The following is a 22,603-nucleotide window of genomic DNA, read 5'->3' as shown; positions in this document are numbered from 1 at the left end:
ACCCGAAAACGTAGATGCGAATGCGTGATCCAGCGAGTTCTCTGCGCAGGCACAAGATTTTGCCCGGCGACGTGTATGACACCACCCGCTTCATCCACATCACCAGGCAAAATCTTACACCTGTAAAGAGAACTCATCGGTTCGCCCAGGCGCACCTATGTTTTCGGTTCTGCCCGCAACCAGGCAGAGCAAAGTGTGCCTGCGCAAACCAGAAATATGGAGATTGGGCCTTCCTATGTGTGGATGGTGTTCAAGGCATCATCAATGTCAATCAGCGCAGGAGACAGAGACAGGAGGCGCAGAATCGGACGCCCATCGGACTGGGAAATTTACATACAGGGCAGGAGATTTTATAAAAGTATTTTCTCTGACGCCTCATTGGGGGACACAGGACCATGGGTGTTATGCTGCCTATCCATAGGAGGACACTAAGTAGATGCAAAAGCATAGCTCCTCCTCTGCAGTATACACCCCCTGGCCGGGCCAGGCAACCTCAGTTTTAGCTTAGTGTCTCTAGAGCGCACATCTTCCAAGGTTTTGTTATTTTTTGAGGGTGACGGTTTCCTTTTGGGACTGATCTCCCAATACCATCAACGGGCGGGAACGCGGAGTGTTGCCTCCACCTACCCCCTCCTGCGACGCTGGATCCTGGGCTGCCTTTTACTGGACGACGGGACCCACAGACACCGATTTTCCAGAGGCCAGGGCAGAGGCACAATTCCTCAGCGCCTCTTTGCAGGCTCTGAGTTGAACATGGCACCTGTGTGGCCGGACACAGCAAGCTGACTCTGCTATTTCCACTGCCTGGACTGAGGCAGTGTTAAGGTGAGATCCCCCCTGACTGGTTTCCCAGACAAAGGGAGAAAAGACGGTGCAGGGAAGGCTCCCAGGACTACTGAATTTACAGTATTTATTATGAGAAAGTCCCTTGCTGATTGCAAGGAGGAGAGCCCCAGGGATCCTGAACAGTGTTAATTTTTCTCTAGCTGCATGCTGGCTGGAGGAGGGGGAAGTCCCTCGCTGTTTGCAGAAAATCCTGCACAGATAACCCCAGGACCCAGAGCTCAGGAACTCACACTGTTTATTTGCTCTACTTATTTGCTCTAGCTGCGTGCTCCGATTGCAGGAAAGCCGGCAGAGATAATCCACTGGTGACAAGCTGTGTGCTGACTGGAGGGAGGAGAAAAACTGTCACTGAAGCTCCCTTCCCGCCGTTTTTTTGCTACCGACAGCAGGGGGGCACACTGACTTCTTCTTGACGCTCTTTTAGCGCTAAGCCCCGCGGGCCGCGATAAGCCCCGCCCCCCCAGGAAAGCGTGCGAAGTTCTCCACAGAGCCTACTCCTTCCTGAGGACGCAGGGCCATCGGCTGATTCTGGTGAGGTACCTGCTTCACTTGTAGCTCTGCTGAGCATTGCTCCCCCTCCTCACATACTCCTATTAGGAACATGCAGAATTCTAAGGGTACTAAGAAATTATTCAGCCTGCACTGCTTGCCACGCTGAGCTACCACGTAAACACACCTCTTCTCTCTGTGAGTCCTGTGCCGCTATAGCCCCCCAAAGACCCCCCCGCCACCACCGCCGCAACCGTCAGCCCAGAGCCTAGGGCTCCCAGCCCACCGGAATGGGCACAGTTTCTGTCCCAATCCATGGAAAAACTGTCTTAGAACCTGGTTCTGGCTATGCAATGTCGTCCTCCACACCCTTCTGGGCCCCTGGACGGAATGCAGCCTGAGGATACCCCTATGGAGGATCCTTCTGAGGTAATCCGGGCACATGCTTCACCGGTTGCAGGGATCAGGAAAAGTGCACACGGCCGGGTGTCTCCAACACTCTCTCATGGCCCCCAGGGCTCTCCCTCGGGAGCACACAGGGCAGGCTCTCCCACTCGCTCCACGGCTTCTGAAGAGCTGGAGGAGGGAGAATGCTGTTTGTACCAAGAGGATTCCTTGGTTTCATCTTCCCCAGATGATCAAACTGCAGTAGACTCCCTTATAGCAGCAGTCAACCAAACTCTGCATGTGGAGGATCCTCCATCCACTACCACTGACCATGCGGTCTCCTTTAAGAGGGCAAGGAAACCCCAAAAGGTTTTCGCTGATCACCCAGAGTTTCAGGATATCCTCACAAAGCAAAGGGAGAAGCCTGACAGGCACTTCGGTAACCGAAAACTCATGGAGTCCCGGTACCCTTTTGCCTCACCTGCCCCTAAGGGCTGGGCCGATCCGCCCTCAGTCGACCCCCCCGGTCTCCTGCCTTGCCACAAAGACGCTCCTGTCTTTACCCGATGGTTCCTCCATCAAGGACCCGACAGACAGACAGGTGGAGCACTTCACCCGCTCTGCTTTTGAGGCTGCGGGTTCCTCCCTCTCTCCCTCCTTTGCCTCTGTGTGGGTCGCAAAGGCGATCTCGGTGTGGGCAGAATCCCTTAACACTTCGCTTGAGGAATCCCAGTTCACTCATACCTTCACAGAGGTAACAGCTCAAATTGCCGCTGCGGCGGAGTACCTCATGCAGGCCTCCATGGACGCTGCTACCTGTGCAGCGTTTGCCGCCTCAAATACCATAGCCACCCGTAGAGCTCTCTGGCTCAGACAATGGCAAGCGGACTCTGCCTCCAAGGAGTCTCTCACGGGCCTTCCCTTTTTTTTTTCCAGACCGATTGTTTGGCGAACGTCTGGACAAGCTCATTTCTGGCACCACGGGAGGAAAGAGTACCTCCCTCCCCCAGCTGAAGTCCAGGACGACCTTCACCAGACGTCCACAGTCCTCGTTCCGCTCCTTCTGAACTCATTTGGTTGGTCAACATCTCGTGCTGTCCCCGCCACCAGCCGCGGACTACGCAGGGACCGATCTTCTCAGCTCTCCCCGAAACCCACTTCGTCATGGCAGCCTAGACCGAAACAGTCCAGGACTAGGGAGACTCGTCCACGACGTTTCCCCCCCTCATGACTCCTTTGGCGCCCCGGAAGACACACTCATTGTAGGAGGTCGACTGCGGCTCTTTCAACACATCTGGGCTGCCGCCTCAGACGACAAATGGCTGCGAGACCTCGAGTCTTCCGGTTACCAGGACCCGACCCCCGAGTCTGTTCTTTCTCTCAAACCCCCCAAAGACTCGAAAACTACGCAAAGCTTTTTTTCTCAGCAATCCACTCGCTCCAAACAGCAGGAGTGATAATACCTGTCCCGGACGACGAGAAGTTCAGGGGTTTTTTTCCCAACCTCTTTGTGGTCCCCAAAAAGGATGGGTCAGTTCGACCCATCCTGGACCTCAAACACCTGAACAAACATGTGCACGTACGGAGATTCAGAATGGAGTCCCTAAGGTCCATTATTGCATCCATGGTTGAAGGGGAATTCCTCGCCTCCATAGACATCAAGGACGCGTACCTGCACATACCAATCGCCCCAGATCACCAAAAGTTCCTCCGCTTCGCAGTTCATGACTCCCACTTTCAATTCGTAGCTCTACCCTTCGGCCTTGCCACCGCACCAAGGGTCTTCACCAAAGTCATGGCGGCAGCCATGAGTGTCCTTCACGCCAGGGGAGTAGTCATTCTCCCTTACTTGGACGACCTCCTCATCAAGGCCCCTCCTTCCGTGACTGCTCAACCAGCGTACAGATCACTGTGGATACCCTATCCCGCTTAGGGTGGCTAGTGAATCTAGACAAATCATCCCCGATCCCATCACAATCCATCACCTTCCTGGGCATGTCCCTGGACACCCCTCGGGGCTTGATCTATCTCCCCCTGGACAAGGCGATCGCTCTTCAACGAGCGGTACGCTGCCTTCTACGTCCTCCGTCTCGCTCCATTCGATTCAGCATGAAGGTGCTCGGCAGGATTGTGGCGGCTATGGAAGCAGTACCCTTTGCACAACTGCACCTCCGCCCACTGCAGCTAGCCCTTCTAGCGGCCTGGGACAAGAGCCCCTTCTCCCCGGACAGACATCTTCACCTGACGCCTTCAGTCAGGTACGCACTCCGCTGGTGGCTTCGGTCCTCATCCCTATCGAAGGGGAGATCTTTTCTCCCAGTGAACTGGCTGGTCCTGACCACGGACGCTAGCCTCCTAGGCTGGGGAGCAGTGTACCGGCACCACACTGCTCAAGGACGCCCCAGGAGTCTTCCCTACCCATAAACATCCTGGAAATCTGCGCGATCTTCCTCGCGCTCAGGGCGTTCTGCCCTCTGCTAGCGGGTCATCAGATTCGAGTCCAATCGGACAATGCAACAGCTGTAGCCTACCTCAATCTGCAGGGGGACACCTGCAGCAAGGCAGCTTATCTCGAGGCCCACAGGATCCTCAGCTGAGCCGAATCGACATAGTCAGTGATATCAGCGGTACACATACCGGGAGTAGAGAACTGGGCAGCAGACTTCTAAGTCGCCAAGACCTGGCTGCCGGAGAGTGGTCTCTCCACCCAGAAGTGTTCCTACACATCTGCACTCGCTGAGGTACACCAGACGTGGATCTAATTGCCTCAAGGTTGAACGCAAAGGTACCCGCGTCCATAGCCAGGTAACGCGATCCGCAGTCCATCGTCACGGATGTTTTAGTCTGCTCCTGGCACCACTCCCGCCTGCCTTACATATTTCCACCTCTACCTCTGCTGCCGCGGGTAATCAGGAAAATCAAGGCAGAGGGAGTCCAGGTGATACTGATAGCACCGGACTGGCCCAGGCGCGCCTGGTACGCCGAATTAGTACAAATGCTCGTAGACGTACCGTGACGTCTTCCAGACATACCAGACTTGCTGACTCAAGGGCCCATTTCCCATCAGAACTCCAAAGCCCTGAAGCTGACGGCATGGTCATTGAGACCTGGGTATTAACAAGAGCAGGATTCTCCCCCGTGGTTATCTTCACCATGATCAGCACCCGAAAGCCTGCTTCATCCCACATTTACCACCGTACGTGGAAAATCTTCCTTTCATGGTGCAGGGAAACTAACGTCCAGCCTCTGCCTCTGGCCATCCTCAGAATTCTCAATTTTCTGCAGGTTGGCTCTCCTTTCCCTTAAAGGGCAGGTCTCAGCGCTCTCAATCTTCTACCAATGCCGCCTGGCTCAAAAACCGCAGGTCAAGACCTTCCTCCAGGGCGTTTCCCATCTAGTTCCCATGTACAAACGTCCGCTGGATCCATGAGACCTCAATCTCGTTGTGGACGGTCTCCAGAGGTCCCCCTTTGAACCTCTCAAGGAATCCTCCCTTGCTCTTCTGTCCTGGAAGTTAACGTTCCTGGTGGCAATTACGTCCATCAGACGGGTTTCGGAGCTAGCAGCACTCTCTTGCCGTGAGCCTTTTATGCTTTTTCACCAGGACAAGGTGGTTCTGCGCCCCCTTCCGGTTTTTCTTCCAAAGGTTCCTACCCCGTTTCATTTGAACGAGGACATTGTTCTGCCTTCCTTTTGTCCACACCCAGTTCATAGGGTGGAAAGGTCTCTGCATTCGTTAGACCTAGTCAGAGCTCTCAGATATTACATATCCAGGACAGCCCCCTATAGGAAAACGGACTCTTTGTTCGTCATTCTTGAGGGGCCTAAGAAGGGGCAGACAGCTTCAAAGGCGACTCTGGCTCGCTGGATTCGCTCTGCAATCCAGGAAGTCTACCGCTTGCAACTCAAGCCCATTCCTAGTGGGCTGCGACCTCATTCCACGCAAGCAGTTGGTGCTTTGTGGGCCATTCGGCATCAGGCTTCAGTGGAACAGGTGTGTAAGGCTGCGACCTGGTCTAGCCTACATACGTTTTCAAAGCATTACAGAGTCCATACCCAGGTTTCAGCTGAGGCAAATCTGGGTAGGACAATTCTGCAAACGGCAGTAGAGCACCTTCTCTCAGTAGGTGCTCCAGGCTGTCTGGGACTGGTTCCTAGTCATTGGGTTGCGTTGTCTTGTTTTTATTTTTCCCACCCATGGACTGCTTTAGGACGTCCCATGGTCCTGTGTCCCCCAATGAGGCGTCAGAGAAAAACGGATTTTTCTGTACTCACCGTAAAATCGTTTTCTCTTAGCCATCATTGGGGGACACAGCACCCACCCTGTTGCCCTGTTGGGCCTTGGTTCTCTCAGTACCTTATTTGGTTATGACTTTTTTTTCTCATGTTCCTCTGTTGAGAAGTTTTTACTGGCTTTTTCTCCTACTGCTTGTGTACTAAAACTGAGGTTGCCTGGCTCGGCCAGGGGGTGTATACTGCAGAGGAGGAGCTATGCTTTTGCATCTACTTAGTGTCCTCCTATGGATAGGCAGCATAACACCCATGGTCCTGTGTCCCCCAATGATGGCTAAGAGAAAACGATTTTACGGTGAGTACACAAAAATCCGTTTTTTGGGGTCTACGGGGTAACGTGCACCTTCATGGAAAGCAGCTTAAGCACAGGCGCTGCTTAAGGTGCTAGTTTTAGTTTAGAAAGCCAAAATCTGGTGACAAGTTCCCTTTTAAGCTTTGGCCTCCGAAAAGAGTTGAGCACATACCTAAACATCTCTACCACTTTTTCGCACAGCCCAACTGATCAAATCTTCTGAAATATCGAGTGTATGAGATTTAAGCAGTCAGATGTTTCCCCCCACTTTATCACCCTTCCTCAGGATAGATAATACATGTTTGATCATGGTGGTCACTAGATTAGAGGTCCGAAGTCCTCAGATCCTCTTTGGGCAAAATGTGGCGGGAGGGTAAGATTTAAGCATATAGTGTGATACGTCCCTCCTTTTTATATTTTCTAACAAGTCGTCTTTTTTCTTCTACAGTAGAACTTGAAAGTGTTAGCAAAGAAGAAGCCGAAAACCTAAACCATCTGACAACAAGGGACCGGAGGAGGTGGAGGAAAGAACGATCTGCAAATACAACGGTAAGGTCTTCCTACTATATCACTGGCTATATGTCTTATATAAACGTTGGCCAAAGCCCATCTAAAAGTGTGAGGAGTGACTCCAGACCGATCCTTCATGACACTAGATTAAATGGAATCTGTTAGATCCATCCAACTCCTGTAAGTGTGTATATGGTCGTGTTAAGGGTGCTTTACACGCTGCAAAATCGATAACGATATATCGTCAGGGTCACGTCGTTAGTGACGCACATCCGTCGCCGTTACAGTCATCGCAGCGTGTAACACAGATAAGCGACGATCAACGAGCACAAAATCGTGAAAAATCATTGCTCGTTGACACGTCGCTCATTTCCTTAATATCGCTGCTGCGACAGGTAAGATGTTGTGTGTAGTTCCTTCGGCACCACACATCGCTATAGGTGACACCGCAGGAGCGACAAACATCGCCTTATCTCCGTCCACCGGCATTGAGGAAGGAAGGAGGTGGGCGGCATGGTACGTCCCGCTCATCTCCGCCCCTCCTCTGCTATTGGACGCCTGCCGTGTGACGCCGTTGTGACGCCGCATGACCCACCCCTTAGAAAGGAGGCGGTTCGCCGGCCAGAGCGATGTCGCAGGGCAGGTAAGTCCGTGTGATGGGTGTTAGCGATATTGTGCGCCACGGGCAGCGATTTGCCCGTGACGCACAACCGACGGGGGCGGGTACGCTCGCTAGCGATATCGGTACCGATATCGCAGTGTGTAAAGTACCCTTTACTCTCTGAAAGAAATAGTCATCCACATCTCTACTGATGCAATACAATATGTTACTCCCTATACGAAAAATTACATTTCTCTGACGCCTCATTGGGGGACACAGGACCATGGGTGTTATGCTGCTTATCCATAGGAGGACACTAAGTAGATGCAAAGATGTTAGCTCCTCCCCTGCAGTATACACCCCCTGGCCCAGCCAGGCTACTTCAGTTTTAGCTTAGTGTCTATGGGAGGCACATCTCTGCAGACTACTGCAGCAAGAAGTTTTTGTTTTTAGAGGACGACTGTTTCCTTCGGGGACCGATTTCCCAAAACCATCAACAGGCGGGAACGCGGAGTGTTGCCTCCCCGTACCCCCTCCTGCGACGCTGGATCCTGGGCTGTTACTCACTAGACGACTGGTCTCATGGCACCGATTTTTCCAGAGCCCAGAGCAGATGAAAACTTCCTCAGTCCCTCTTGCAGGGTCTGAGTTGATACATGCTCTGCACCAGCATGACCAGGCAGCAAGCGTCAGACTGCCATCTCCACAGGAGCTGAGGTGAGATCCTTCCGATTTTTTTCCAGAGCAGATGAACAACTTCCTCAGTCCCTCTGGCAGGCTGTCAGTTGATACACGCTCTGTGACCGGGCACAGCAGGCGTCCGAATCTCCACACTGGCTCCCTGACAGGAATTGGAGCAAAGGTCACACTGACTGGATTGGGCTGATTGCAGACTCCTGCATAGCATTCCACCTGTGGCGGGGGGAGGGGGAGAGCCCCCAGGACTCGGTGCACCCGCAGCTGCGGTACACTTAGAGGGTTTTTTTCTGTCCACCTTTGTTGTGCAGGGCTGGAGGGGGGAAGGGGAGTCCCTTCCCACCATTTTCTTTATATTATATTTTCTCATGCCTTCTTGTCAGAGCTAAGCCCCGTCTTCTCCGACACTCGATAAGCCACGCCCCCTCACGAAAGCGCGCGTACCTCTCCTCACACAGGAGCCCTGCAGAGCATTGCTCCCTCTTGTTATGATCAGAGCCTGTGGGTGTCTCTCAGAGCTGGCTTCCTCCTTCCCACAGGAACTGTGACACAGGAGGAGGGGGGAGGGGCCATCAGCGTTCTGGGTGAGTTATTTCCTCACTTGCACATTAGCTATGCAGAGCATTGCTCCCTCATTACAATCAGAGTTTGTGGCTCATCAGCCAGAGGTTGCAGTCACATGTTTTATGCCCTGCACAACTACAGCAACAACTATAAGACTATTAATGTATCCGGCCACGCTGAGCTACTAGGGGATGATAGCACCTCTTCCTTCTGTGAGTCCGGTGCCCCTGTAGCTAACCGCCCCCCCCCCCGCCACCACCGCAGCAACCGCTGCCAGCCCAGAGCCTACGGCTCCCAGTCCCCCGGAATGGGCACAGTTCCCAGAACCTGGTGCTGGCTATGCAACATCGTCCTCACACCCCTCGGGGCCCCTGGACAGAACGCAGCCTGATGACACCTCTATAGAGAGTCCTTCTGATAAGAATCAGCCCTCTGCTTCACCGGTTGCAGATCAGAAAAAGGACATGACCCCCATGGTTCTCCCTCTGGGGTACACAGATGGGGTTCTCCCACATGTTCCGCGGTCTCTAAGGAGCCGGAGGAAGGGGAATGATGTTTGTACCGGGATGATTCCTTGGTTTCAACCTCCCCGAGTGATCAAGGTGCGATAGACTCCCTTATTGCAGCAATCAACCAAAACTCTGCATGTGGAAGATCTCCCATCCACTACTACTGACCCTGCGGTCTCCTTTTAAAATGGGACCTAAAAGAAACCTAAAAAAAAAAAAAAAGTTTTTTGACGCCGCTTCAGTATCCGTAAACTCATGGAGTCCCGGTACCCCTTTGGCTTAGCTGTCTCTAAGGGCTGGACCGATCCAGCCTCGGTGGACCCTCAACCGCCTTCCGTCTGCCTGAAGGAACCCTCCTGTCTTTTACTTGATGGATCCTCCTTCAAGGACCCGACAGACAGACAAGTGGAGCAGCTCGATCGCTCCGCCTTGAGGCTGCGGGTCCCTCTCCCCTTCCGTGTGGGTCGCACAGGCACCAGGACTACCAGTTTCCCTCAGACCCTCACAGATGTAACAGTTCACATTGCTGCGGCGGCAGAGTACCTCAGGCAGGCCTCCCTTGACGCTGCTACCTGCGCAGTTATTGCCGCCTCAAATACCATAGCCATCTGTAAGGCCCTCTGGTTCCTATAATATGTGAGCAAGGATGGTTGACCTTAGGGAGATCAACATCCACCACTGCGGAGACACCATCACGTGTTTCTCAACGCAGTAATTCTAGAGCAATGCCCCCTGGGAAATATTCAAAGCAAGAAGGCCTGCGGAGACACCATCACATGTTTCTCAACGCTGGCAGGAAACTAGCCAGGTCTTGCACCGGGAAGGAACAACCACGGGAAGGGCAATCTCCAGTCAAGGAGACCACCTATGCCAAACATGGTATCCATCCACAGACAGCCGTTTTGGGGTATTTGCCCCTCATCAGTGTGGAGTAGGAATCTGGCTAGTGGGACATTGCCTAGTAAAAGACTATGTGAGCAAGGATGGTTGACCTTAGGGAGATCAACATCCACCACTGCGGAGACACCATCACGTGTTTCTCAACGCAGTGATTCTAGAGCAATGCCCCCTGGGAAATATTCAAAGCAAGAAGGCCTGCGGAGACACCATCACATGTTTCTCAACGCTGGTTCCTATAATAGGGAGCAGACTCTGTCTCTAAGAAGCCTCTCACAGTACTCCTTTCCAGACCTATGGTTTACCGATCATCTGGACAGGCTCTTTTTTTTGTCTGACGCCACGGGAGGAAATGAGTACCTCCCTCCCCCAACTCTAGCCCAGGATGTTTTTTACTAGACACGCAGGGCCCGACCTTCTCAGCCCTCCCCGAGTCCACCTCGTCCTGGCAGTCTAGACAAAGACCGAGGAGTCTCGTCCTTCTCCATCTGGGCTGCCGCCTCAGACCACAAATGGGTGCGATACCTTGTGTCTTCAGATTACTACATTGATTTCCGGACCCGATCCCCTGTTCAGTCTTTTCTCTCAAACACCCCCAAAGGCTCCAAAACACCACAAGGCTTTCTCCTCAGCGATCCACTCCCTCCAAACGGCGGGGGTGATGGTACCTGTTCCGGACAGCGAGAGGTTCAAGGCCTTCTATTCCAACCTCTCGTGGTCCCTAAAAAAGGACGGGTCAGTTCGACCCATCCTGGACCTCTAACACCTGAGCAAACGGGTGCACGTAAGGAGATTCAGAATGGAATTCCTAGGTCCATTTTCTTTTTCGCTCCTAATTGGGAGACCCAGACAGTGGGTGTATAGCTACTGCCCTCTGGAGGCCGCACAAAGAACTACACTTAAAAGTGTAAGGCCCCTCCCCTTCTGGCTATACACCCTCCCATAGGAGTACAGATTCCTCAGTTTTAGCTTTGTGCGCAAGGAGGTCAGACACGCACGCATAGCTCCATTGTTTTTAGTCAGCAGCAGCTGCTGACTATGTCGGATGGAAGAAAAGAGGGCCCATACAGGGCTCCCAGCATGCTCCCTTCTCACCCCACTGTATGTCGGAGGTGTTTGTAAGGTTGAGGTACCCATTGCGGGTACGGCGGCAGGAGCCCACATGCTGATTCCTTCCCCATCCCTTTTTACAGGGCTCTGGGTGAAGTGGGATTTACCGGTCTCCAGGCACTGAGACCGTGCTCCATCTACAGCCCCTGGAGAAGATGCTGGATGGAGCGGAGTACATCAGGGACATGGCTGCTTCCTCAAGGTACTCTGTGTCCCCGTGCATTTGGCGCTCACACCGCAGCATGCTGGGTGTTGTAGTGCGCCGGGGGACATCAGCGCTACGGCGCTTGTGCCATGGCCTCATTCAGCTTCGCTGAAGCAGGCACACTCCTGGGAATCGGTCGCGCCGGCCGCTGGGACTGCGGCGCGGCTGGCACTTGTGGTGCGCCGGGGACTTCAGCGCGGCCCGCGCTTTTACGGCGGCCGCGCTGATAACTCGAGTCCCCGGCTTTTGCGGCCTGCTTCCGTTCGTTCCCGCCCCCGGACCTGCCAGTCAGGAGAGGGGCGGGACGCTGCCACGTCTGCGAATCGGTCACGCCGGCCGCTGGGACTGCGGCGCGGCTGGCACTTGTGGTGCGCCGGGGACTTCAGCGCGGCCCGCGCTTTTACGGCGGCCGCGCTGATAACTCGAGTCCCCGGCTTTTGCGGCCTGCTTCCGTTCGTTCCCGCCCCCAGACCTGCCAGTCAGGAGAGGGGCGGGACGCTGGCCAGTGCATCAGCGCTGAGGGCTGGAGTCGTTTTTACATACTCCAGCCCTCACAATCGGCACAGAGGGGACACTGTTTCCCGCACTTTTGTTTGGGAACTCCCACGGACCGCCCCTCTCCACAGACGCCGGCAGCCATTCCTGCTGACACGCTGAGCTGCAGAGGGGAGCCGGGGAGACCCAGACAAGGAATTCTCAGCTTCTTACCCGCTATCCAGCGGGCGGTAAGCAGCCCTCAGGGCTCACCCCCTCCTGTGCCAGTAGTATTCTTAGTATTCTGTTTCTACAGATACTTGGTATTACATAGCGCTGGTCGCCCTTTGGCTATAGACTCTCTCACATTGCAGAGAGCCAGCAGCATGTCGTCCGTAAAACGCAAGGGTGCCAAGGCACAGACATTATATGCTTCCTGCACCGCATGTGGGACTTTTCTACCGGCAGGCTCCACGGACCCCCATTGTGTGCAGTGCTCGGCCCCTGCGGCGCTTGCACAGTCGGGACCTCTGCTGGACGTGACCCAGGGTGTACCACCTGTGAATGCTGTCCAGGTGACAGGAACTGAGTTTGCAGCTTTTGCTGACAGAATGTCTCTCACTATGTCACAAATTCTTGACACATTGCGAGCTAGGCCTGTACTTCAGGCCACGGACACTGTGCAATCTTTGCCCCCTGGTCCCCCTCAGCTCCAAGCTCCGGGACGGGCATATACACCTCAGGGTGAAGACTCTGACTCGGACGATGGCCCCGGGCAGCCTAAGCGGGCTCGCTATGACGGGCCTTCACATTCATCTCAATGGTCAGGATCCCAGCGAGATGAATCTATGGGTGATGAGGCGGACGTAACTGATCAGGATTCTGATCCTGGGACCGCTCTCAATCTAGATACACCAGATGGTGACGCCATAGTTAATGATCTTATATTTAACATCAATAAGATGTTAAATATTTCCCCACCAGCTCCTCTTGTGGAGGAGTCAGCTTCGCAGCACGAGAGAATCCATTTCAGATACCCTAAGCGTACTTTAAGCACTTTTCTGGACCACGCTGACTTTAGAGACGCAATCCAGAAACCCCACGCTTATCCTGAAAGGCGTTTTCCTAAACGGCTTAAAGATACACGCTATCCTTTTCCCCCTGAGGTGGTCAGGGGTTGGACCCAGTGTCCAAAAGTGGATCCTCCAATTTCCAGGCTTGCAGCTAGATCCTTGGTTGCAGTTGAAGATGGAGCGGCACTTAAAGATGCCACTGACAGGCAGATGGAGCTCTGGCTGAAATCCATCTATGAAGCGATTGGAGCGTCATTAGCGCCTTCTTTTGCAGCCGTATGGGCACTCCAAGCTATCTCAGCCGGGCTTGCGCGAGTTGACTCCGTCACACGTGCATTTGCCCCGCAGGTAGCACCATTGACCTCGCAAATGGCGGCATTCGCGTCGTACGCGATTAATGCTGTTCTTGACGCTACAAGCCGCACGGCAGTGGCGTCAGCCAACTCCGTTGTTTTGCGTAGGGCCCTGTGGTTGAGACATTGGAAAGCAGATTCTCATTCCAAGAAGTGCTTAACCAATTTGCCTTTTTCTCGTGACCGATTGTTTGGAGAGCGTTTGGATGAAATCATCAAACACTCCAAGGGTAAGGACTCATCCTTACCGCAACACAGACAAAACAGACCCCAACAGAGGAGGGGTCAGTCTGGTTATCGGTCCTTTCGAGGGCCGGGCAGGTCCCAATTCGCCTCGTCCAAAAAGACTCAAAAAGACCAGAGACGCTCAGATTCTTGGAGGTCTCAGTCACGCCCAAAAAGGACAGCCGGAGGAACCGTTGCCAAGACGGCGTCCTCCTGACTTGCGGTCTCCGATTCCCACACCCGCGGTCGGTGGGAGGCTTTCCCACTTTGGCGACATCTGGCTGTCACACGTCAAAGACCGTTGGGTGAGGGATATTCTGTCTCACGGGTACAGGATAGAGTTCAGTTCTCGTCCGCCAACTCGTTTCTTCAGAACTTCTCCACCACCAGACCGAGCCGATGCTCTGTTGCAGGCGGTGGCCGCTCTAAAGGCGGAAGGAGTGGTGACCTCCGTCCCTCTTCAGGAACAAGGTCACGGTTTTTACTCCAATCTGTTTGTGGTCCCAAAAAAGGACGGATCGTATCGGCCCGTCCTGGATCTAAAGTTGCTCAACAGACACGTAAAAGTCAGGAGATTCCGGATGGAATCCCTACGCTCCGTCATAGCCTCAATGTCTCAAGGAGATTTTCTAGCATCAATAGATATCAAAGATGCGTATCTCCACGTGCCGATCGCACCAGAGCATCAGCGTTTCCTACGCTTCGTCATACACGACGAACACCTGCAGTTCGTAGCGTTACCTTTCGGTCTGGCAACAGCCCCCCGGGTCTTCACCAAAGTCATGGCAGCAGTAGTAGCTGTTCTGCACTCGCAGGGTCACTCGGTCATCCCGTATCTAGACGACCTGCTTATAAAGGCACCCTCTCAAGAGGCATGCCAACACAGTCTGATGGTGGCACTAGACACTCTCCAGAGTTTCGGGTGGATTATCAACTTTCCAAAGTCTCATCTAACCCCGACCCAATCTCTGACTTATCTTGGCATGGAGTTTCATACTCTCTCAGCGATAGTGAAGCTTCCACTGGACAAGCAGTGCTCGCTACGGACTGGAGTGCAATCTCTCCTTCAGAGCCAGTCGCACTCACTGAGGCGCCTCATGCATTTCCTAGGAAAGATGGTAGCAGCAATGGAGGCAGTCCCGTTCGCGCAGTTTCATCTGCGCCCTCTACAATGGGACATTCTACGCCAATGGGACGGGAAATCGACGTCCCTCGACAGGACTGTCTCCCTCTCTCAGACTGCCAAGGACTCTCTGCGTTGGTGGCTTCTCCCCGCCTCATTGTCACAGGGAAAGTCGTTCCTTCCCCCGTCCTGGGCAGTGGTCACGACGGATGCGAGCCTATCAGGGTGGGGAGCGGTGTATCTCCACCACAGGGCTCAGGGGATGTGGACTCTGGTAGAGTCCACCCTGCAGATCAATGTTCTGGAAATCAGAGCAATCTATCTTGCCCTGCGAGCCTTCCAACAATGGCTGGAAGGCAAGCAGATTCGGATTCAGTCGGACAATTCCACGGCGGTGGCGTACATCAACCACCAAGGGGGAACACGCAGTCGCCAAGCTTTTCAAGAAGTCCAACGGATTTTGACGTGGGTGGAAAGCAGAGCGTCCACCATATCCGCAGTTCACATCCCAGGCGTGGAAAACTGGGAAGCAGACTTTCTCAGTCGCCAGGGCATGGACGCAGGAGAATGGTCCCTTCACCCGGACGTGTTTCAGCAGATCTGTTGCCGCTGGGGGACGCCGGACGTCGATCTGATGGCGTCACGGCACAACAACAAGGTCCCAGTTTTCATGGCACGGTCTCACGATCACCGAGCACTGGCGGCAGACGCCTTGGTTCAGGATTGGTCGCAATTCCGACTCCCCTATGTGTTCCCACCTCTAGCATTGTTACCCAGAGTTCTCCGGAAAATCAGGTCCGACTGCCATCGAGCCATACTCGTCGCTCCAGATTGGCCAAGAAGGTCGTGGTACCCGGATCTGTGGCATCTCACGGTAGGCCAACCGTGGACACTACCAGACCGTCCAGATTTGCTGTCTCAAGGGCCGTTTTTCCATCTGAATTCTGCGGCCCTGAACCTGACTGTGTGGCCATTGAGTCCTGGATCCTAGCGGCCTCAGGTTTATCTCATGAAGTTGTTGCCACAATGAGACAGGCTAGAAAACCATCCTCAGCTAAGATCTATCACAGAACGTGGAAGATATTCTTAGCGTGGTGCTTGGCTCAAGGGTTTTCTCCCTGGCCATTTGCATTGCCAATTTTTCTTTCCTTCCTGCAGTCTGGGTTGGAAAAAGGTTTGTCGCTTAGCTCTCTTAAGGGTCAAGTCTCCGCGCTATCCGTATTCTTTCAGAAGCGCTTGGCACGGCTTTCTAAAGTACGCACGTTTCTCCAAGGAGTTTGTCATATCGTTCCTCCTTACAGACGGCCATTGGAACCCTGGGATCTGAACAAGGTTCTCATTGCTCTCCAGATGCCGCCTTTCGAGCCTTTGAAAGAGGTTCCCCTTTCTCGGCTTTCACAAAAGGTAGTTTCTTTTTCGCTCCTAATTGGGAGACCCAGACAATTGGGTGTATAGCTATTGCCTCCGGAGGCCACACAAAGTATTACACTTAAAAGTGTAAGGCCCCTCCCCTTCTGGCTATACACCCCCAGTGGGATCACTGGCTCACCAGTTTTGTGCTTTGTGCGAAGGAGGCAACACATCCACGCATAGCTCCACTGTTTAGTCAGCAGCAGCTGCTGACTATGTCGGATGGAAGAAAAGAGGGCCCATACAGGGCTCCCAGCATGCTCCCTTCTCACCCCACTTCATGTCGGAGGTGTTTGTTAAGGTTGAGGTACCCATTGCGGGTACGGAGGCTGGAGCCCACATGCTGCTTCCTTCCCCATCCCTTTTTACAGGGCTCTGGGTGAAGTGGGATCCTATCGGTCTCCAGGCACTGAGACCGTGCTCCATCCACAGCCCCTGGTATCTGCTGGACATGGAGCGGAGTATCTTCAGGGACATGGCCCTGCTACATGGAGGTACTCTGTGTCCCTGTGGGGACCGCGCAGACACACGGCAGCATTGCTGGGTGTGTTAGTGCGCCAGGGACAGCGGCGCTGTCCGCACTAGTGCCATCGCACACCACAGCGTTGCTGGGTGTGTTAGTGTATTGGGTGACTACTGCGCTAACCGCCGCTGCCATTTTTATTTAAGGCGCCGCTGGGATTTGTGGTGCGCCGGGGACTTCCGCGCCGGCCAGCACTGATATGCCGGCCGCGCTTATTAACTCGAGTCCCCGGCTTCTGGGCCTAGTCTCCCTTCGTTACCGCCCACAGGCCTGCCAGTCAGGGTAGGGGCGTGACGCTGCATAGCACAGCAGCGCTGAGAGCTGGAGTATGTTTTGCATACTCCACCCCTCTCACTGTGTGCACTGTGAAACCGGATTCCCGCACTTTCTCAGGCACGCCCACGGCTTCCTTCTCTACAGGACGCCGGCAGCCATTAGTGTCAGTTTCTGTACGATACAGAGACAAGTGTGGAAGACCCTGGCATTCTGATAGTCACACAATCGCTGCAACAGGCGTTAAGCAGCACCTGTGGTGCTAACCCCACTAGTGCAGAAGTGCACTTATAGATATGCTTGTACTATATACATTGCACTGTTTGGTCGCACGTTGTATATACCCTCCTGGATTGTGCGGAGGAGTTATCAGCATATTCTCTGTGTAAAACAAAGGTGCAGAACCACATGTTTTTCTATGCAGCCGGTACAGCATGTACGGCTATACGGCCGGCAGGTTACATAGACCCCCATTATATCCAACTCAGCCGGAGTCTCTGCTAATGGCCAGAGGATGAGGACGGTGTCTGCAGTATTTACTGACAGATTTTCTGAGACTATGGCTATGATACTAGAAGCCTAGCAGTCCGGACATGTCTCTCACAACATGGGCACTGTTGAATCATTGATCCATGGCCCCCCTCAGTGTGAACAACTAACAGCTCCGGGAATGTCACACGCATCCCAGAGTCACGGCTCTGCACAGACGTCAGTCCCAGACAGCCTAAGCGGGCTCACTATGAGCGGCCCTCGGTTTCATCAGGGTCCTAGCAGAAGGACTCTCTGTGTAATGAGGCGGAAGTAGCGGCTCAGGATTCTGATCCTGAGACCGCTCTCAATCTGGATACACCTAATGGTGACGCCATAGTGAATAATCTTATAGCGTCCATCAATAGAATGTTGGTTATTTCTCACCCAGCTCCTCCAGTGGAGGAGTCAGCTTCACGTATTTTTCTGGACCACTCTGCCTTCAGAGAGGCAGTCCAGGAACACCACACTTATCCAGATATGCGCTTCTCCAAACGGCTTAGGATACACGTTATCCCTGCCCCCTGACGTGGTCAAGGACTGGACCCAGTGTCCCAAGCGGCATCCTCCAATCTCCAGGCTTGTAGCTAGATCCATAGTTGCAGTGGGAGATGGAGCTGCACTTAAAGATGCCACTGACAGACAGATGGATCTCTGGTCTAAATCCATCTATGAGACTGTCGGCGCACCGTTGGCTCCAGCATTCTCACCCTTGGGGCACTCCAAGCTATTTCAGCTTGTCTTACACAGATTGACACGGTTACACGTACATCTGTGCCGCAGGTGGCATCCTTAACCTCTCAAATGTCTGCATTTGTTTCTTACGCGATTCAGGTTGCCCTAGACTCTGCGAACCGTACGGCAGTAGCCTCCGCTGCTCCGTGTTTTTAAGCAGAGCCTGGTCTGCTCGTTAAGTGAATGGAAGGCAGATTCTGCTTCCAAAAAAGGGTGCTTAACCAGTTGCCTTTTTCTGCTGACCGACTGTTTGGTGAGCGTTTGGATGTAACCATTAAACAGTCCAGGGGTAAGGATTCATCCTTTCCTCAGCCCGGACACAACAAACCCCAACAGAGCAGGAGGCAGTCGTGGTTTCGGTCTTTTCGAGGCTCGGGCAGGTCCCATTTTTCCTCGTCCAATGTGGACTCAAAAGGATCAGAGGAGCTCAGATTCTTGGCGGGCTCAGTCACGCCCAAAAAAGAGACAGTCTGAAAACCCGCTTCCAAGGCGGCTTCCTCATGACTTGCGGCCTCCTCTCTCCGCATCCTCGGTCGGTAGCAGGCTCACCCGCCTTGGCGATATTTAGCTGCCATAGGTCAATGACCGTTGGGTGTGAGACATTCTGTCTCACGGGTACAGGATAGAGCTCACTTCTCGTCCTCCAACTCGATTCTTCAGAACTTCTCCACCTCCCGGCCGAGCCGCTGCTCTTCTGCAAACAGGGTGCACTCTATAGGCAGAAAGAGTGATGACCCCCGTTCCTCTTCAGGAACAAGGTCACGGTTTTTACCCCAAATTATTTGCGGTGCCTATAAGAACGGGCCGTTCCGTCCCGTTCTGGATCTAAAACTGCTCAGCAAGCTCGTGGACACCAGGCGGTTCCGGATGGAATCCCTCCGCCATGTCATCGCCTCAATGTCCCAAGGAGATTTCCTAGCATCATTAGGCATCAAGGATGCTTATCCACACGTGCCGATTGATCCAGAGCACTAGCGTTTCTACGCTTCGTTATAGGAGACGAACACCTTCTGTTCGTAGCTCTACCTTCCGGCTAGCGACAGTCCCACTGGTCTTCGCCAAGGTCAGGGCAGCAGTAGTCACAGTCCTGCACTCTCAGGGTCACTCTGTGATCCCATATTTAGACGATCTACTTGTCAAGGCACTCTCTTAGGAAACATGCCGACACTGCCCGAACGTTGCGCTGGAGACTCTCTAGAGTTTTGGGTGGATCATCAACTTTTTGAAGTCAGATCCGACCCCGACCCTATCGCTAACATATCTAGGCATGGAGTTTCATACTCTCTCAGCGATAGTGAAGCTTCCGCTAGACAAACAGCATTCACTACGGGCTGCAATCTCTTCTTTAAGAACCAGTCGCACACATTGAGACGCCTCATGCACTTCCTACGTAAGATGGTAGCAATGGAGGCAGTTCTTTTCGCGCAGTTTCATCTGCGTCCACTACAATGTGACATTCTCCGCCAATGGGACGGGGAGTCGACCTCCCTCAACAGAGTCGTCTTTCTTTCTCAGGCGGCCAAGGAATCTCTACGGTGGTGGCTTCTTCCCACCTCATGGTCAAAAAGAAGGTCCTTCCTATCCCCATCCTGGGCGATAGTTACGACAGACGCGAGTCTATCAGGGTGGGGAGCAGTTTTTCTCCACCACAGCGCTCAGGGTACGTGGACTCAGCAAGAGTCCACCCTTCAGATCAATGTTCTTGAACACAGAGCAGTGTATCTTGCCCTACAAAGCTTCCAACAGCAGCTGGACAGCAAGCAAATCCGACTTCAGTCGGACAACTCCACAGCGGTGGCATACATCAACCACCAAGGAAGAACGCGCAACCGGCAAGCCTTCCAGGAAGTCCGGCAGGTTCTGATGTGGGTGGAAGACACGGCATCCACCATATCCACAGTTCACATCCCAGGCGTGGAAAACTAGGAAGCTGACTTCCTAAGTCGCCGGGGTGTGGCCGAAAGGGTATGGTCTCTTCACCCGGACGGGTTTCAGGAGATCTGGCGCCGCTGACAGAGGCCGGACGTCGATCTAATGGCGTCACGGCACAACAACAATGTGCCAGCTTCATGGCACGGTTTCACAATCATCGAGCTCTGGCGGCAGACGCCTTAGTTCAGCATTGGTCGCAGTTCCAGCTACCTTATGTGCCACCTCTGGCATTGTTGCCCAGAGTGCTGCGCTAGATCAGGACCGACTGCGGCCGCCCCATCCTCGTCGCTACAGATTGGCCGAGGATGTTGTGGTTCCCGGTTCTGTGGTGCCTCACGGTAGGCTAACCGGGGGCACTACCAGACCAATCAGACTGGCTGTCTCAAGGGCCATTCTTCCATTTGAATTCTACGGCCCTCAACCTGATGGTGTGGCATTGAGTCCTGGAACCTAGTGTCGTCAGGATTACCTCAGGACGTGGTTGCCACCATGAGACAGGCTAGCATACCAACGTCCGCCAAGATTGACCACAGGACGTGGAAGATATTCTTATCTCGGTGCTCGGCGCAGGGTGTTTCTCCCTGGCCGGTTGCATCGTCTATGTTTCCTTCCTTCCTGCAATCTAGGTTGGAAAAAGGGTTGTCGCTCAGTTCCCTTTAGGGACAAGTCTCAGCGCTATCTGTATTTTTTCAGAAACGACTTCCTCAGGTACGCACGTTCCTACGGGGAGTTTGTCGTCTCAGCACTCCGTACAAGCGGCCGTTAGAGCCCTGGGATCTGAACAAGGTTCTAATTGCTCTCCAGATGCCGCCTTTCGAGCCTTTGAAAGAGGTCTCCCTTCCCGCTTTTCTCGGGAAGTGGCCTTCTAGTAACGGTCTCGTCTCTTAGGAGAGTTTCCGAGCTAGCAACGCTCTCATACAAATCTCCCTTCCTGGTCCTTCACCAGGACAGGGTAGTTCTGCGTCCGATTCCGGAATTTCTCCCTAAGGTGGTATCCCACTTTCATATCAATCAGGATATCACCTCACCTTCTTTGTGTCCTCGTCCAGTCCATCAATTTCAGAAGGATTTGCATCTGTTGGTTCTGGTGAGAGCACTCAGGTTCTACTTCCCGCATGGCGCTCCTGCGCCACCCGGATGCACTCTTTGTCCTTGTCGCTGGTCGGCGTAAACAGTCGCAAGCTTCTGAATCCACCCTGGCTCGGGGGATCGAGGAACCAATTCTTGAAACCTACAGTTCTACTGGGCTTCTGGTTCTCTCAAGGCTGAAGGCCCATTCTACCAGAGCCGTGGGTGCATCCTGGGCATTACGGCACCAGGCTACGGCTCAGCAGGTGTGTCAGGCACCTACCTGATTGAGTCTGCATACTTTTACCAAGCATTTTCAGGTGCATACCTACGCTTCGGCAGACGCCAGCCTAGGTAGATAAGTCCTTCAGGCGGCGATTGCCCACCTGTAGGAAAGGGCTGTTTGACGGCCCTATCACGAGGTATTCTTTTACCCACCCAGGGACTGCTTTTGGACGTCCCAATTGTCTGGGTCTCCCAATTAGGAGCGAAAAAGAAGAAGGGAATTTTGTTTACTTACCGTAAATTCCTTTTCTTCTAGCTCCAATTGGGAGACCCAGCACCCGCCCTGTTTTCTCGGGGTTTTTCTGTTTTTCGGGTACACATGTTGTTCATGTGGTATGGTTCAGTTCTCCGATGTTTCCTCGGATTGAATTGGTCTTTAAACCAGTTATTGGCTTTCCTCCTTCTTGCTTTGGCACTAAAACTGGTGAGCCAGTGATCCCACTGGGGGTGTATAGCCAGAAGGGGAGGGGCCTTACACTTTTAAGTGTAATACTTTGTGTGGCCTCCGGAGGCAATAGCTATACACCCAATTGTCTGGGTCTCCCAATTGGAGCTAGAAGAAAAGGAATTTACGGTAAGTAAACAAAATTCCCTTCTTTTCTTGTGGCGGTCACGTCTCTTCGAAGAGTGTCCGAACTAGCGGCGTTATCTTGCAAATCTCCCTTCCTGGTGTTTCACCAAGACAAGGTAGTACTGCGTCCAATTCCAGAGTTTTCTCCCAAGGTGGTTTCTTCCTTTCATCTCAATCAGGATATCACTTTGCCATCTTTGTGTCCGCATCCAGTTCACCAATTTGAAAAGGGTTTACATCTGTTGGACCTGGTGAGAGCACTCAGGATTTACATTTCTCGCACGGCGGCTCTACGCCGTTCTGATGCGCTCTTTGTCCTAGTCGCTGGTCAGCATAAGGGATCGCAAGCTTCCAAATCCACCCTGGCGCGGTGGATCAAGGAACCAATTCTTCACACATACCGTTCTGCTGGGCTTCCGATTCCATCTGGACTGAAAGCCCATTCTACCAGAGCCGTGGGTGCGTCCTGGGCATTGCGGCATCAGGCTACGGCTCAGCAAGTGTGCCAGGCGGCTACCTGGTCGAGTCTGCACACGTTTACCAAACACTATCAAGTGCATACCTACGCTTCGGCAGATGCCAGCCTAGGTAGACAGGTCCTTCAGGCGGCGGTGGCCCACCTGTAGGAAGA

At 53.4% G+C, this 22,603-nt stretch overlaps 1 protein-coding gene across 7 annotated transcripts in view; it reads left to right on the top strand.

Moving 5' to 3' along the window:
* Positions 1-22,603, top strand: part of PPP1R12C (protein phosphatase 1 regulatory subunit 12C) — a 173,873-nt gene that overhangs the window by 130,424 nt on the left and 20,846 nt on the right. For 5 of the 7 annotated variants that reach the window (XM_075327848.1, XM_075327849.1, XM_075327844.1 and 2 more), the window contains one exon: positions 6,756-6,856. In XM_075327848.1, coding sequence (XP_075183963.1) covers positions 6,756-6,856 — 101 coding nt within the window. The remainder of the gene's footprint in view (positions 1-6,755; positions 6,857-22,603) is intronic. The other 2 variants (XM_075327845.1, XM_075327847.1) reach the window with 1 other exon arrangement.

This window comes from Anomaloglossus baeobatrachus, chromosome 11 (assembly GCF_048569485.1).
Source record: "Anomaloglossus baeobatrachus isolate aAnoBae1 chromosome 11, aAnoBae1.hap1, whole genome shotgun sequence".
NCBI lineage: Eukaryota > Metazoa > Chordata > Amphibia > Anura > Aromobatidae > Anomaloglossus > Anomaloglossus baeobatrachus.
Note: the sequence above shows the minus strand (reverse complement) of the source record. Positions and strands in the feature narration are given on the sequence as shown.